The sequence below is a fragment of the Blennius ocellaris genome (genome assembly GCF_963422515.1).
Source record: "Blennius ocellaris genome assembly, chromosome: 3".
NCBI classification, from domain to species: Eukaryota; Metazoa; Chordata; class Actinopteri; order Blenniiformes; family Blenniidae; genus Blennius; species Blennius ocellaris.
In genome coordinates this window covers 18,556,270-18,572,163 of record NC_137652.1, presented here as the reverse complement: position 1 = coordinate 18,572,163, position 15,894 = coordinate 18,556,270, and the positions used below count along the sequence as shown (strand labels likewise).

Here is a 15,894-nt window from a genome sequence, read left to right as displayed (position 1 = left end):
CTTGTTGTGGTTTCGTGTTACCGGTCGGCTCTGGGTCATGTGGACCAATCCTGACGGAGGGCCCGCCCTGGACCTTCCAGCTGGTGAGGGGGAGCTCTCGTGCGCCCCCTGCCGTTGGCCTCTAGTATTGCACCTTGGAAGGGGGGTGATCCGGGGGGTGATCCGGGATGAATGGCGAACTTTTCCCATTCTGACCATGTGATCTCTTTGTTCTCAAAACGTGGTCTCCCCTCCCCCTTCCATGAGGTTGAGCGGCCCCCAACAGCTCTTAATGTGAGAAAATAGGTCTCGGCTGTTCTAGATGTTGGTGTATTTGAAAAAAGGCTGAAGAAATGCTTTTAAATTCAAAAACATCTACCATTTGTACAAACTACTCATCATTTGCAACCTTTGTTCGAATGTGTGAGAAACATTGTGTTTTCCTGGTTCAGACAGAGCCAAAGCCGTTTATAAAATATTGCACTGGGGATGCTGTTCTCAAAAGATTTTATTTTCAGAGACTTGCAGCACCAGTGTGGAACCAAGAGCCGAACTCTAAGGAAAGTGTCTTGTGCTTATTTTTGGTAATGAAACCCCACACACATACACATCTGTGCAGAAAACAATACGCTATAAACATTAATAATGGCAAACATACACACATACGTATGGACGGACGATGAAGACTCTCAACTATGGAACTACCAAGACCCAAGAGAAAATGAAGTAGGAGTCATGATACTCTGGAGGACACACTGTTTTTATTGTCCATCTTCTCGCCCTTGTGCAGAAAATCTATATGTCACAGTCGTGATGTGCGTACACAGAGGCACTGTTTTTTGAAAAGTTGGTTTTCCTTGTTTACACATAGACAGATGTGGAGCGAGGAGATTTTTCAAAAAGTCAGATTGTTTTGAAAACATTCCATCTTGGTAGTGGTTTTCCAAAAAATGCGTTTTCAATGGCTCCGGATACCGTTGTTCTTCAACGGACACCCAAAACACAACGAGAGTTTAATGTTTTGACGTCGAGTGAACAGGGCCTTAATGTTCACATCTGGGTTTAAACATTTTGCTGTGTAGTCACCATTATGTCAGCCATTGTATTCACCTTTTCATCCACCTTTGTCAAGATTTGATGCTTCTTCTGTTTAGTTGATAGCGAACAGGGTCAAATTTGTTTGGTAAATAATAGGGATCAGTAAAATATTGTGAGCTTTGAGATTATGTGCCTACATACTGTATTTTTCTATCATTTCAAACTAAAAATATTCCATATTATAGAATTACCAAAAAATAAATCTAAGTTGAAAGCAAATTTGATAAAACCACTTATGGTTTTCAACTAGATTATTTAGTATAACATTGGTTTAACTTCATCTCACTCCCAAGTCTCGGAGCTGAATTCTTCATCACCTGTAGTAGTGCATGTACATCACCGCACACTTTTTCATTTGTGATGACTCCTATTATGCTCTGATTTGATCTCAAAGTCTGACATGTAGAATCTGTTTGATCTTCACAGCTGAATTTTATCCAGGCGGACGCCCCCCGTCGCTTCCCTCTGTCACAGTTCCTTTCGTTTTCTTTGTGTATTGGTGGGTAAAAAGAGAGAGATGAGCCTTCACTCCTCACTTCCTCGCTCTTTGTATTCCATAGCGCGCAGGAGAGCGGAGTGAAGGCGGGAGGGAGCGAACGTGAAGGGGAATTAGAGATGACAAATAAAGTGGGGAACGGAGAGAGCGGGGGGAGACGAGGTGGCGCAGTGCCTCGGTAATGTAGCAAACACCACCTCCTCTCGGCACCCCAGTCGTCGCTTCCCTTCTCCTCTCCCTCCCCGCTCCTCTCTTTCATGTATAATTGCATTCATGCCAGCTGAGAAGCGATGTATTCGTCATTTGTATTTTGAAGCTGCGACATACTGTCTCAGTGAGGAGATGGAGTCGTTTCACAGCAGAGTGCATCTCCATCCAAGTATACAGTCTCTGCATTTTCCTGTCAGTTTCTGCAGCATCAGGGCTGGTTGAAAACAGATGAGAAGTCTGGAAAAGACCCTCCCCCTCGAAGATTTCCTCAAAACAGCAACATCTTACTTAGAGCTGCTCTTTTTTTCTTTTTGTCCTTGAATGACTTGAGGGTTTAGGGAGGAAGCAACTCTTTCTGACGGTCTGTCTTTAGACAAGACTTGACGGATATGACTATATTTAACCTTTGTAACATTTGTTTATGAAGTCAAAGATGCACTTTTGAAATCATAGTATGTGCAGAATTCAAGCAGAGAATCAGATAAATTATTCCTTTGGGAGTCGACGTTCAGGCATCCCAGTGTCATTTCCTTCATCAAGTTTAATCAGATCCACCATGAGGGAAAGATAATTTTTTGAGATTTTAGTTTTTTTTTTTTTTAAATGGTTCTTTACAAAGAAATGATTGCGAGCTGTGTGATCTGGAGCTGAAAACCCTTTAAGAAAAACACCTTGTATGAGGAAAGGTGTTATTGGCATTGCAAACCAGGAGACTTGTAAATATACCCTATTTCCACTGTTATTTCAATGTGATCTTTATCTGTATGGCCGTTCAGTATTCAGTACGTGGGGAGTTTCATTTACACATGTGACGATCTGGATTACGTCCACATTTTGATCGTGGGTCCAGGCCATAGATTGGTTACAGAGCTGTCTGACTTGTCAACAAACATGCTGAAGGTCAAAGGAAAGTAATGTTGTTTTGAGGTCTCGGCTTAGCAGAAAGAAGCATGATCAGATGAGCTTTCGGCTTGCTGGGTGGTGTGTTTTCATCCAGTATGTACATCGAGGCAGACCTCATCCAGGAGTCTGCACTCCTGGTCAACATCGATATGAAAGTTGGTTTTTTTCACGATAATGACTTCAGACAGCTATGGACCTTATTTTGACGTGGGATTTCTGACATGAGCTTAATTTCTGAGTGTCTTTTTACCAGTCAAGGTATATTCTTGAGGAGAATTACCTGCGTAATGGAATTCTTTTATTTCTCGATCTAAGTCGGTGATGATCTGACCCTGGCAGTTTATTGTGTTAAAACTCAATAACATTGGCATTGGTGCAGCAGTGACAATGCTCGTTCAGTGTGTGTTTGCTTCATTCCTGTTATCTTTATTGATGCAGTCTGGTAAATTTGGTAATTGGCCATGCTTCATTTAAGTTTGACATGGCACCTTGCAGCTGTACCTTGAATACCTTGCCGAAACCCTGACTTCGGCCCCATTGACTTTGGCCCTGTTTACACAACATTTTTAAGTGAAGACACAAAAAAATCTTTGGGGTGATTTGTGAAAGCACAAAACCTTTGTGCTCTATCTCCGTGTAATTGGTGGGAAAACGAAACATTTTGAAAATACCCGGGCTCTGTCTCCACAAAGAAGATGAAAACAGTTATAGTGTTAATGTTTATAGCGTATTGTTCTGTGTGTCCATGTTTGCCTGGTTCCATTACAAAAACAATCAACAGCACCCACTGGTGGCCCAACATAAAAACTGCATAGTTTCCCGTGCTTTTGCCGTTTTCTTGTAAAGAGACATCGATTTCTATACGATGCATTTTCACGTTATTGTGTTATTGTGTAAACGAGGCCTTAGATCTTCATAGCCAGAACTTGACTCTTGTAACTGAATTTTCCCCATGTCAGAAAACACATTTTACAAATGATAATGAACAATTGAATAATTCTACACGTAATGTGACCTGATACCAGCTTGGTTACCTTCTTCAGTTATTTGGACTGACAACACACTCATGTCCCCGCCTCTTTTAAAGTTTTTCTCCATATCTTTTTTTGTTTTTTCTTTTTTTCTACAGATCTTGTTCCCCAGTGTCTCTCACTTCCTTTGTCATTTCCGTCCTGACATTTGCTTAGCTCAGCTCATACTCACGCATCATTCATAGGCTGAGGCGAGCACGATTCTTCATTTCACCATTCACCCTCTCCTCCTGTTCATTAACCCCCCCCCCCCCCCCCCGGCTTTATCTGGACCTTCCTCTCCCCACACCACCACCCCACTCGCCTTTATACCGGCTTCACACCTTGTAGGGGGTCCGTGCTGAACAAGCTACTTCAGATCGATGTGCTGGGAGGTTGCTGGCAGACTTGGCTTCCCCGACTTTGGTGTTTTGTTCCTTATCCCCTTGAACACGGTCTGCTCAATTTGTCCGGATGGCCAACGTTTCTTTTTTTTTTCTTTTCTTTTCTTTTCTTTTCTTTTCTTTTCTGATGAATTCAAGTGTGAAAACAGAAACTTGCTGATTAGGTGCGGTATCCCGTCTTCTGTGCTGGGATAAAAAGGAAATCCCACTTAAAAGCAGAGACAGGTGTTCACAGTCCAAAGCTTTGAGAAAATTGTAAACATCTGTATGAAGGTTGAAGCATTTTCCGATTAGGGCTTCACGATACATCGTGCACAAGCACAAATAAATGTTTAAAAATGAATACATGTGTTATTTGAGAGAACAAATCACAAAGCACCAAGGTAATACCATCATGTACTTCAGGTAAATAATAGAAATATAAACAACTATAAGCTTTATTGTAAGAATCAAGTAATTTTATCTGTGTAGTGTTCAGCACAAATACAAGTACAGAGACATCTAATGAAAACATCTCCGATGCCCACGCTAGCTAATTAGTTTATGTTTTTCAAGATCTGTCTGCTCTGATGTTGCCAGAATTAGATGTGCAAATATATAAAAAAAAAAAAAAAGGAAAGAAAATGAATAATTTGTAAAAACTAGAGCAGCGCACTGCTTTCATTTTCACGGTTCCTTTTTTTCTTCTATCGATAAAAGTGGGTGTGCCCATTAGAGTTTGGCTGAGAGAGAGACAGCAAATCTTTTTTAGGCTCCGCTTACACTGAAAACTGGAAAACCTCCTTTTGAGGGTCTGTTTACACAACAACGTTGCTCGGAGCCTCTGAAAACACAATTATGAGAAAAGAAGAGCTACCAAGATGGAACTTTTTGAAACTACGCTGTCTACGTCACCGTGGAGACAAGGGAAAACAATAGTTTTTGAAATCTCCATATTCTGTCTCCATGGAAATGAAGGAAAATGCAACTTAAAAAAAAAAAAATAAATAAAAAAATGCTCTGACTGCATAGAAACGGGAGGCAACACAACTTTTTGAAAACACTGCAACTGCACATATGATGCTTTCATTACAAAAATATCCCACATTGCCAACGTTTGGCCTGACATGCTATCTACATAGTTTTCAGCATTTCTAGAGTTGCCATGGAAACTAAAAACTCAAAAAGATCAAATGTTTTCGTGTAAACTGAACCTCAGAGGTAATCTGGAGGGGCCTTGAGAGAAATATGGTCAGGAAACACTGATCTGTACAAATGTACATGTCAAATGCACCCAGTAATAGGGTGGTACATCCTTTTTTCTCGTTAAAATTGGTTTGAGAATCTCTCTAACTTAATTTCTCCCTCCGATTATTCCCCAGGATGAAAATGCGGCGGCACAGGGTGTTCTTGCTGTGCACGGTGGGTCTGTGCGTCATATCCTTCCTCCACTACTACAAGGCCCTCCACTACGTCTCCCTGCTGCGTGAGCTCTCCGCCCCGTACCCCAACATCAAGTCCTTCATCATGGTCACCGGCTTCTTCTGGCGAGAGAAGGACGCGGGGGCCACCCCGCTCAGCCCCGCCTCGCCCGAAGAGGCCCCTCCCCTGCCCGTCCTCCGCCAGTCGGACACCAAAGCCAGAGGCGCGGCGGGCCCGGTGGGAGGCGGGGGAGGCGCGGCCGGGTTAGGCCTGGAGTCGGGGCCGGTCATGGTCGGAGGTCCTGGGATCGCCAGCCTCCCAGGGATGGAGATGAGGCTGAGGGAGGAGCCAGCGCCTCCTCACCCGTGGGAGAAACCAGAGGAAAACAAGCTGGGAGACGCACAGAATGAGGTATCAAGAGAAAACGATCAAGCATGACAGCTTTCTTTAAAGACTGATGTGCTGCTGCTGTTTTATTGGTGCAACACATTTTTTTTTCTTTCTCTCTCTCCAAGAAAGATGAGATGGATTTCGCACACTAATGAGGCTGCGCTCAGCTGCCATGATTAAAAAAAAAAAAAAAGTGTTATCTTCTTGCTGTGCTTCTTAACCTGCTGCATCTCAGAGCAGGTCTCAGTAAGGGTGCTAAAATAAGTTCATGTGAGGAGGAATAATGCAGAGCATGCTGTAGGCTGATGAACACGTTAAAAACCGGTTGAAGCAGTGATTCGAGGACAGATTCCAGTCAACAATAAGGGTGCTAAAATAAGTTCATGTGAGGAGGAATAATGCAGAGCATGCTGTAGGCTGATGAACACGTTAAAAACCGGTTGAAGCAGTGATTCGAGGACAGATTCCAGTCAACAATAGCCTCACAATTATATGTACAGCAGCATTAACGGGGACGGTACAACCAGTTCAACCAAAGTGAAGTCGTCAAATGTCAACCACGAGGCCATGCTGCAGTATCTAATGGATCAAGCTCTGTGAAGTGCAAAGAAGCGTGACGTACATTTTTAAAATGCTTGCAGTTTTTAACAAAACTTTCCAGTGTAGTATGCTATCATGCCGAATTGATTTTTGTTTACTTGCACTGGTTTGCACTGTGTTGCTTTGCCTGTTAATCTCACAGTGCAACCTCAGTTGTCCTCTTCTACTTTTTACACTAAATCATCTAACAATCCAGATTGGACCCACTGTCAGGCCGTATGACAACCCTGCTGTACATATTTACTACTATGAAAAAATAGACATATGGAAATGTATTTATGCCAAACACATGCTAGTGTATTATTCATGAAAGTCTCACGTTACAAACCTTTTGAATACCCAACTTATTTCTGCTTATGTCAAAATGTCATAACATCCTAAAGAGATTTTAAAGTGGTGCTGAAAGTTACAAGAAAAACAAATAATTCAGATCTTTGAAAAATTAATGAGCCAATGGAAATGTGTTGAATCAAGCCTGTCAGATGACTTAAAACAAATTACAAAGGCATGAGGTGTAATCATTCAATAAAAGTGCTCAATTTGTCCACTGGAGTCTGGTTCACGCTTGACCTGTTCATAAGGCAATGTTTTAGGTGAAAATGCCTTGTTTTAGCAGAAACAGTAAAAACAATGTAGTGAGCATGTAGGGTTACTAGAGGGCGCTGGTGATTGCTTTTGCCAACACACGAGCACAGAGAACAATGCGCTATGAACATTAACATTGGAGAGTACACAGGAATCCGTATGGACAGTTGACAAAGTTGGATTGTTATTAGAGGTAACTCCCAAGTCCCGGGAGAATATGGACCTGGAGTCTTGACACTCTGGAAGCCGCCATTATTGTTATTGTCAGTCTACTTGCACATGTGCCAAATAAAAATTTACTTCAGCCGTGGTGCACAGTAGCAACGTTTTCAAAAAGTTGTGTTTTCACTTGTTTACATGAAGCATTTTTGAAAATGTGTTCTTTTTGAAGGTGTTCATAGTAGATTAATTAGTGGTTTTGGCCCAAATACCTGCAGATTGCAGTGAGCAGAACATCATGAGTCCGTAGAAAAGGCCTTGTGAGCCGTATGCCAGTGTGATTTGTCTCATACCTTATCGATCACATCCCTTCTTTCATCTTTAACCTGCTATTGAATTTTGTCACCCTGGAAGTAATTACGTCCATTCAGCATATTCCCCACGTTTATTTCACAAAGCCTCAGAGACAAAGACTCCATGGTCTATCATCAGAGAGGTTGCTCAATGATTTACTGTGACTTGTAGGGGGGAAAATTGACTCTGAAAGCATCGCTCAAGAAGTACATAGAGTCTTCAGTGGTGCAAAGATTTGATTTAGGTCCCTTTTACGCAACATTAAAGTGAAAACACATGTTTGTTTGTTTTTTCCATTTATACGTACATGGCTGAAATGCAGAAAACAATGTTGTTTTCATGTTGGGCCACTAGTGGGTGCTGTTGGTTGTTTTTGTAATGAAACCCTGTGTCCTAAAAAAAGCAAAATGCCATAAACATTAACAATTGCGAATACGTGGACATTCATCAAGACGTATAATGAAGGTGACTCTCAAACATTGTCGATCTACCTTTGCCTCGATTGCATGGAGATGGAGTCGGAGTGTTCTAAAACTAGTGTTTTTAGTGGCTCTGAGGACTGTTATCTTGTAAACAGACACCCAATTAGAGCTTTCCATTTTCACTTGAAAACAGATTTTTTTTTTTCTTCTTTTAATGTTGTTTCGTGCACATTTCAGGTAATAAAAACCCATTAATTATTGTATTTCAGACTTATTTTCTTAGAAATCAAATATTTCTATTGGTTTCAGAATTAGAAAATGTCTTTAAATTCAAGATGAGTCATCAGAGGTTGAACTATTATATCATGAATAAACAAAAACCATGGTTTATTTATGCCTTTAAACAGAGTAACTCCCATTAGTTTTTCAGCTTGCTTCAGTGCTTTTAAGAGTTTTTAGCCACACTGACCATCACTTTATCCATCACCATCCCATCCACAGTGTTCTTCATCTGAGCCACAGCTCGGTTGTTTTCTTCAAGCACTATCATCAGCCTGTCTTTGAAATCACTGTCAAGGTGCCGAGAGCACCTCTCAGTTGCATATCCACTGTAAAGAGACACAAGCCTCATTTCATTTTGTTCAACAAGAACATTTTTATAAACCTTAAGAAGTCTTGTCACAGGGTCAGACACTGTTTTTCAGGTCAGAGACTGATATGTGCGTGCCAGGATAAGGCTGCATTTCTCATATATGAGGGTGGAATAAATGTAAGTTGAAACAAACAAAATTTACAAGAAGCAAGTGAAAAAACATCCAATTTGTCACTGAAAAATAAATTGAAGCTGCTTTGTTATATATTTACTGATTTTATATGGTGTAATAGCAGTATTTCATAGTTCTTTTAGTTATGACATTGTTTATTCTGCAAAATACACCAATTTAGCAAAAACATTTAAAATTATTTAACCCATAACATTTTTTCTATGAAAAGTAACAATAATAGACATTGTAGTTCCATTACTACTGCCTCTTAAAATACCTCATACATTCGCAAATTGACAGTAATAGAATGAGGCCCCATTTACATGACAGTGTTTTCATGTAACCAGATCCACAAAATGCAATCAAAGTTTTCCATTTATAACTGGAAAACAATGGCGGTGTATACGTCTGAAATATTCATTGACACTGAAGTATCCTGTTATTTTAAAGGAAACATATCTCTTCTGTCTGTTGTTCTATCATAGAGGAGAGCTGAAGACCATCTACAGAACGCCAATCATCCAGACCAGCCTGCCGTGCCAGAGCTCCCACAAGCACCATTAGTGGGAAAAGAGCACCGTGTGGTGTTCCTCAAGAATCAACTGCTGAGGCCCTTGGAGTCTATGGGAGATCTCCATACTCGCACTTACCAGCTACAAAATGACAAAACACCGTACTTTGTCCGCACCAAAGCTGGAGCCCTTTGTTTCAGGCAAGGGACGGAGGTGGCTACCCAGAAGGAGTACTCTGGAAAATTAGGAGGTACTGCGGCTAACAGAGCTGATGAAGGATCCCAAGCCGGGGCTGCAGGGCAGCGGAAACTTTTGGCGCTCCAGCAGCAGCAACAGCAGACCTCCAGTCCACCCAAAGCCAAGACCAAGTCCAGGGGTAGCGGGAAGCGTCTGGTCAAGTGTGTTTGTCGGCCAGGCTGGCACGGACCTTACTGTGGAGTTCCCACCATGGTGTACCACTCCAATCTGCCAACCAAGGAGCGGCTGACACCCAGGGAAACCCCGCGGAGGGTGATCAACGCCATCAACGTTAACCATGAATTCGACTTGCTGCACGTTCGCTTTCATGAGCTGGCTCAGGCCGTGGATCTGTTCCTCATATGTGAATCAAATTTTACTGCCTATGGAGAGAGACGGCCTCTGAGGTATGATGCAGAGTTTCAGGGCCATAAAGATGAATGTTTAGTAATGTTGCAATATGTAATGTTCTTGTTGCTGGTTTACGACCAACGTGAGCAATTTTCCCAACTCGCTGCAGCTCATTTTGCCTTGTAGTGTGAGTTTGTGCCACAAGATGGTGGATTGACTCTCTTTTAAAAAAAAAAGTAAGGGAGGGATAAGAAAGCTCTTTGTACACCACTGCATTCAATCTTGACCAGAGCAATTAGCAATGAAAAAGAAAAGGAAAAGAGCTAAAACCGTTAATGCCAGAGAAATACTGACTGGTGCCTAAATATATCAACACTGCCCTAATATGCACAGCAAAAGAATTAATTACTTGAATTTTACATTCTTCCCCTTTTAAGTTGAGGATGCATTGAATCAAAATCAAAACATCACTCAGCTTCCCTTTGCATCAGTAGATGAGTCTTTGTGAAGATATATTCTTGGAAAATTGAAACACAGCATCATATAGGAGGGTGCAAATAACAATAAGTATGTCATTTGTTTTGAGCATCGGTAAGCTGAAGTTCTCTTCGTGTGAAATATTTGTTTTAAATGTTCCAACACAAGAACTGTTTTGGGCTACATTTCTTTTAGTTTCCTTAGTGTAGGTATTTTGGGGAGGCACAAAACATATTATAGGGAACCCGAGTACATGGAAGAATTCATCTTTAGTCATACTGTACTCATAATTTTGCAAGCAAAATTGCTAAATTTTCACTGGTGCACATAATTCTTATTTCTTGCTGAGCTTTGACACCAGCAGTGCCAAGTGTACTTACCGTTAAAAATCTTTGTTTACAGCCAACCTTCATGCTTCCTGGGTATCAATGTGCTGAATAACAATTACACAGGGCTTCCTTTGGCAACAACATGAGATGCCTCTCGAGCAATTTTACAGCAGATTACAACAAGGGAGACATGATTGACTCTGCGTGTAGCCTTGAAGCGAGAGATTGGTGTGTTCAATCATAAAATGTGACACTGCATGAAAGCGGCTGTATTCGGCAAACGCTGTCTTTTGCTATGCATATCAACAGGTTAATTGAGTTGTTCTTTCAGTCACTTCAGTGTATTGAGCGCCGGTTTTCCGTGCTGAAAGGCCTCATTTGTCAAACAAGCGTCTTTCTGACCGGTGGGTCTTCATCTCCCGAACAAGCTTTTACAACATTGTGCGAATTGGAAATATTTTTTATCACAGCTCTGCGCAGCACTGGCTTCTATTGTCTGATTAAGGGTCTGGAAATCTATTAGTAGCCTTTTGCAACAACACCCTGTGAGGCAACTTTGCTAATGTCAACATTTGTCCATATATCCAAATAATAAACTTTTTTTTAAGCTTCACTTTTGTAAATTTAGGTTCTGCAATTCCTCTCAAAACAATGGAATGAACCTTAAAAACACTGGTATTCAAAAAATTCTATAATTTTTTTTTCATGATTTTAAATTCCTTGTAAAAAGAAAATTGTTTTTTGGGTGGGATTGAGAATTTGTTATGGGTGATTGGACTTTTTTATCCATTTCTAAGTTATTTGCTAGTTTGTGATTAATGTAATTTGATGTAGACTGTCGGACACTTCACAAGGCTTCGTCTCAGGCAAGGTCACACCTTTATTACCATGATTCTAGGGATGCACCGATACCAGGGTCGGGTATCAGGCCCGATACTGGACCAAATGAATTTTAACTGCTCAGTGGATCCAGAAGGATTTTACTCCACGCCATGCTTCATGCTAAAAAGTTTCCGGGTGTGGATGCTACGCACTGCCCAATGCTTACTGTAGACGCAGTAATAATCTGGAGCCTTCAAGGCTGTTGAAGGTGTGTGTAGCGTCGAGACAGACGCTGTGCAGAGGTGGTTCACAGCAGCGCATAGCCTTTGTGTATCATTTGCATATGGAGTATAAATTAGACTTAATGGCATTTAAAGAGTACTTGTATCAGTACTCGAATATACGATACTTGGGTAAAATACACCAGAATATGTCATTTCAATTTTGTTCAAACTTTTAGAGCTGAACAAATTGATAGCACAATTTGTTCAAATGAAAGAACCCACAAAATGACTCCTGTTGTCTCCCCAGTTTTCTGAGGCTCCTTCTCAACGGTACGTACGACTACATTCGTCACAAGATCCTGTACGTGTTCCTGGACCACTTTCCAGAAGGAGGCCGGCAGGACGGCTGGATCGCCGACGACTACTTGCGAACCTTCTTGACGCATAACGGCATGTCCAGGGTGGTCGGAGCGAGACCAGACGACGTCTTCGTCATCAATGACGCCGATGAAATCCCTGCGCGCGAAGGCCTTCTTTTCCTCAAGCTGTTCGATGGCTGGACGGAACCTTTTGCCATTCACATGCGCAAGGTAGCATAAAATGAAAACTGTGGATCATGTTGGAATTAACTTTTTTAAATGCTTCACCAGTTCCACGCCACTCAACATTTGTTGTCACAATCAAACTTTTCACACACATGCAGGCACAAAGGATGGTAGTTGTTATCCAATAGCATTCATTGGGAGTAATTTTGGGTTCAGTGTCTTGCTCAAGAACAATTTGATACATGGAAGGAGGAAGATGCAGAGTTGAACCTGCAACATTGTTATTGAGAGACCACCAAGTCTACCATAAAGTTAATTTACAATAAAGCATGATTTATTTTTATTTATTTAAGATACATTTTTCAACGTAGTATCAGCAGTCATCAATGTAACATTGCAACTTATGAAGCTTTAATTTCACATTGCATTTTGAATATGCTTGTATCATATAATCAAAATTGTGTATCGTCTATCTTCTTTTATATTTTTAATGTGGCCTTATTCTGCCATCATAGCATTCACCAATTCAAATTTAGAATGCGTTCATTTCAGGATACTGATACCAGTATCGCGTATTGGGCCCAATACTGCATGGAGTACTTATATTCGTACTCACGGAGCTTCAAGGCTGCAGAGATAGTTTGCAGCAACGCATACCCTTTATGCATCATTTGGGTTTGAAATATATCTTGGGCTTGATGGCAGTTACCAAGTGCTTGTGCTGATATGCAGTATTAGCAAGTAGCTAAAGGTTAGTACTCGTACTTGTGCTTGTCCTTTAAAAAAGTAATATCCGTATGTCCCTACATTCATTCATTGAGCCAGATTTTTAGTTTCAATCCTGTTTTCTTCTCTTCTCTCCATCCAGTCTTTGTATGGTTTTTTCTGGAAGCAGTTTGGCTCTCTGGAGGTGGTGTCAGGCTGCACACTGGGGATGCTTCGCGAGGTCTATGACGGCGACGGTATCAAGTTGCGCCGCCGAGAATACTACACAATGCCTGGTTTCCGCAAGTATGAGAACGACACGGGTCACATCCTGGTGCAGTGGTCGGTGGGCAGCCCCTTCCACTTTGCTGGGTGGCATTGCTCCTGGTGCTTCACCCCCGAAGGGATCTACTTCAAGCTGGTGTCAGCGCAGAACGGAGACTTTCCAAGGTGGGGCGACTACGAGGACAAACGGGACCTCAACTACATCCGCGATTTGATCCGGACCGGGGGCTGGTTCGATGGCTCCCTGCAGGAATATCCCCCTGTGGAACCCAAAGAGCATATGTACGCCCCCAAGTACATGCTGGAGCACTACGACAGGTACCGCTACCTCCTGGAGAACCCTTATAGCAAAGTGTCCAGACTGAATGAGGGCTAGGCGTTACATTGGGGGGGAAAAACAAAAAACATGTCAAATAACTAATAAGGCCTCATTGAGTCCATGGCACTAGGTTAAGAGGTCTGGAACGGTACTGATGAACTCTTCTTGGAACAAAACTAAATGTATCTCCACCAGGCAGCACTGATGTTGCAGGGATTTGAAATCTCTTTAAAAAAAAAAAAAAAAAATCATTATTTTGGGCAAAAAAAAGGGAACACTGAGTCACATTCACCTTGGAATTACAGAGAGAGCATTGAGAGGATACAACCACTGGATGAACAAGATCATAGATTTCCTCATTGATTCCTTTTCGAGGGAGAGGCCAAGCTATCTCTGTATTCGTCACCCCACCCCTGTCCTCCCTTTCTTCATCCGCCAATTTGACATGCCTGTTCTCTGAGAGAAAGGGGCAGCTTCAAAGCAAAGCCAGGGATTTTTCATGGGTGCATGGAGCCTGTGGACACGAGGAACTTTGAAGTGAAGGACTGTTTTTGTTTGTTTGTTTGTTTGTTTGTTTGTTTGTTTCTGCCCGCTAAAAGTTTACAAACCAACTGATGTTTCCCACTTCACTCCCCACATTTCAGATGTCTTCCTGTCGTATCTGGTGACCTCACTTCCAGAATCAGACTTGTGTTCAGATTCCTACAATGTTGTGTCTCAGTAGAAATCCATTTGAACCCCTCACAGCAGGAGGACCCGCCCCCAAATGGGAAGTAAGCACTATAAAGGAGTTGTCTCAACTCATACGTATACTCACATTCATCTACAAACACATTAGACCCAACTGGGTGTTTGTGTAATACAAAAGCGTGTGCGTGGTCTGCCTCCGTATCGTGTTGTGAGGTTCTGTGGGCATGAAAACCGACAGCGAGATCGAGACAGAAGGCGAGACGGAAAGGAGGGTAATGAGGTGGGAAGAGAACGGTGATGAAAAGGAATAAGAAGCTGACGCACGAGTATCACAGGGATGAGTGTGCAGAGTGTGGGCGTGCATGTGAACGTGTGTTTCCCAGAGCCTACATGCAGCTCTGAATAAATCACGCCCTGCTGATGGCATCTGGCGTTCATTGACGTTATCGTTTAGTCCAGTCCCCGAACAATTGGGTCTGGTGGCCGGGGTAAGACCGTCCTTTCTGAATGTTCCTCTCTCCCTCTCATCCAGCTCAGAGAACTTTGGGGTTTCAATGTTCAGACAAGGTAGACCCCCAGTTTAGTTCAATATCCAGCCTTCTTCTCACATGCCGATCGCAGACTGCCTGAACTCTTTATTATTTTCTGCTCTGTTTTTACCCAGATAGGTCTTTGTTTCCTTTTATTCCGCATCAATAGTTGGGTCATTGTTGGGTTTCTCTACACATTCCATCATGTCAAAGTTGGTAAAATCTTCCCCCAAACTCACCCACACACTCACACTGGCTCGCTCCCTCCAACGTGTATCTATTTCTTGTTAATCCTCCCAAGAATGCTCCCATTTCATTAGCAGGAGTCTGTCGAGCAGCACTTTGGCCTCGCTTCTTCTCACTGTCTCCTTCATCTCAACAGGCTAGGTTGGCCATTACCTATCAATGCCTTTCCTTTGCCCACAGATCACAATCATCTGAACCTTAAGACGTGAGCGCCCAGGCCTCACATCCTGGGCTCACACTGTCATAAACAGCTGTCGGTGTGGCTCGATGCCTGAATCCCCACCCCATATCGTTTTGGCAGAAGTCTGCAATGTTGCGGACAATTTGGCTGTGTCTGTGGATGTGTGTGTGTTAGCCCGTGTGTAATGTGGGTTTGAGGTCAGCGGGGAGCCTGGCTACGTTCTCGTCAAGGGCAGCGGAATCGTAGCAGCAACATTTACTGTGCTATGGAGCAGTTAGCAAGGCGATACAGGGAGCAGACAAGAAATTATCAAACAACAGCAAATGCATTGATTTTTCTTTTGACTGCAGATTGACTGTCGCTGCCATCTGCTTTTTCAACACCTGCCTGGGCTTTACACATGCTGTTTACCTCAGCTTCAGGCATGGTGCCGATTGAAGGAGAAGAACTTCTCCAGAGGAATGAAAAGTTTCAGAAACGCTTGCTTAGGGATAAGGAAAGCTGATGAAAATAAATCAGATCCTTTAGATAAAAAATTTCAGGTAGCCACTTTAATTTCACGAGACATTGACGGTGATCATCTCAATACACAATACCTAAAAAAAAGCTTTCTTTTTTCAATTTTCCACCTCGTTTAAAGTGTCCTTGAGTTACAACTTCCACATC

General features: G+C 42.3%; 1 protein-coding gene across 1 annotated transcript in view; it reads left to right on the top strand.

Moving 5' to 3' along the window:
- mgat3b (beta-1,4-mannosyl-glycoprotein 4-beta-N-acetylglucosaminyltransferase b) overlaps nt 1-14,968 on the top strand; it is an 81,318-nt gene extending 66,350 nt beyond the window's left edge. The window contains exons 2-5 of the mRNA XM_080520268.1: nt 5,462-5,912; nt 9,261-9,931; nt 12,035-12,317; nt 13,141-14,968. Coding sequence (XP_080376394.1) covers nt 5,463-5,912; nt 9,261-9,931; nt 12,035-12,317; nt 13,141-13,638 — 1,902 coding nt within the window. The 5' untranslated portion in view covers nt 5,462 and the 3' untranslated portion in view covers nt 13,639-14,968. The remainder of the gene's footprint in view (nt 1-5,461; nt 5,913-9,260; nt 9,932-12,034; nt 12,318-13,140) is intronic.
- The last annotated feature ends 926 nt before the right edge of the window (nt 14,969-15,894 follow it).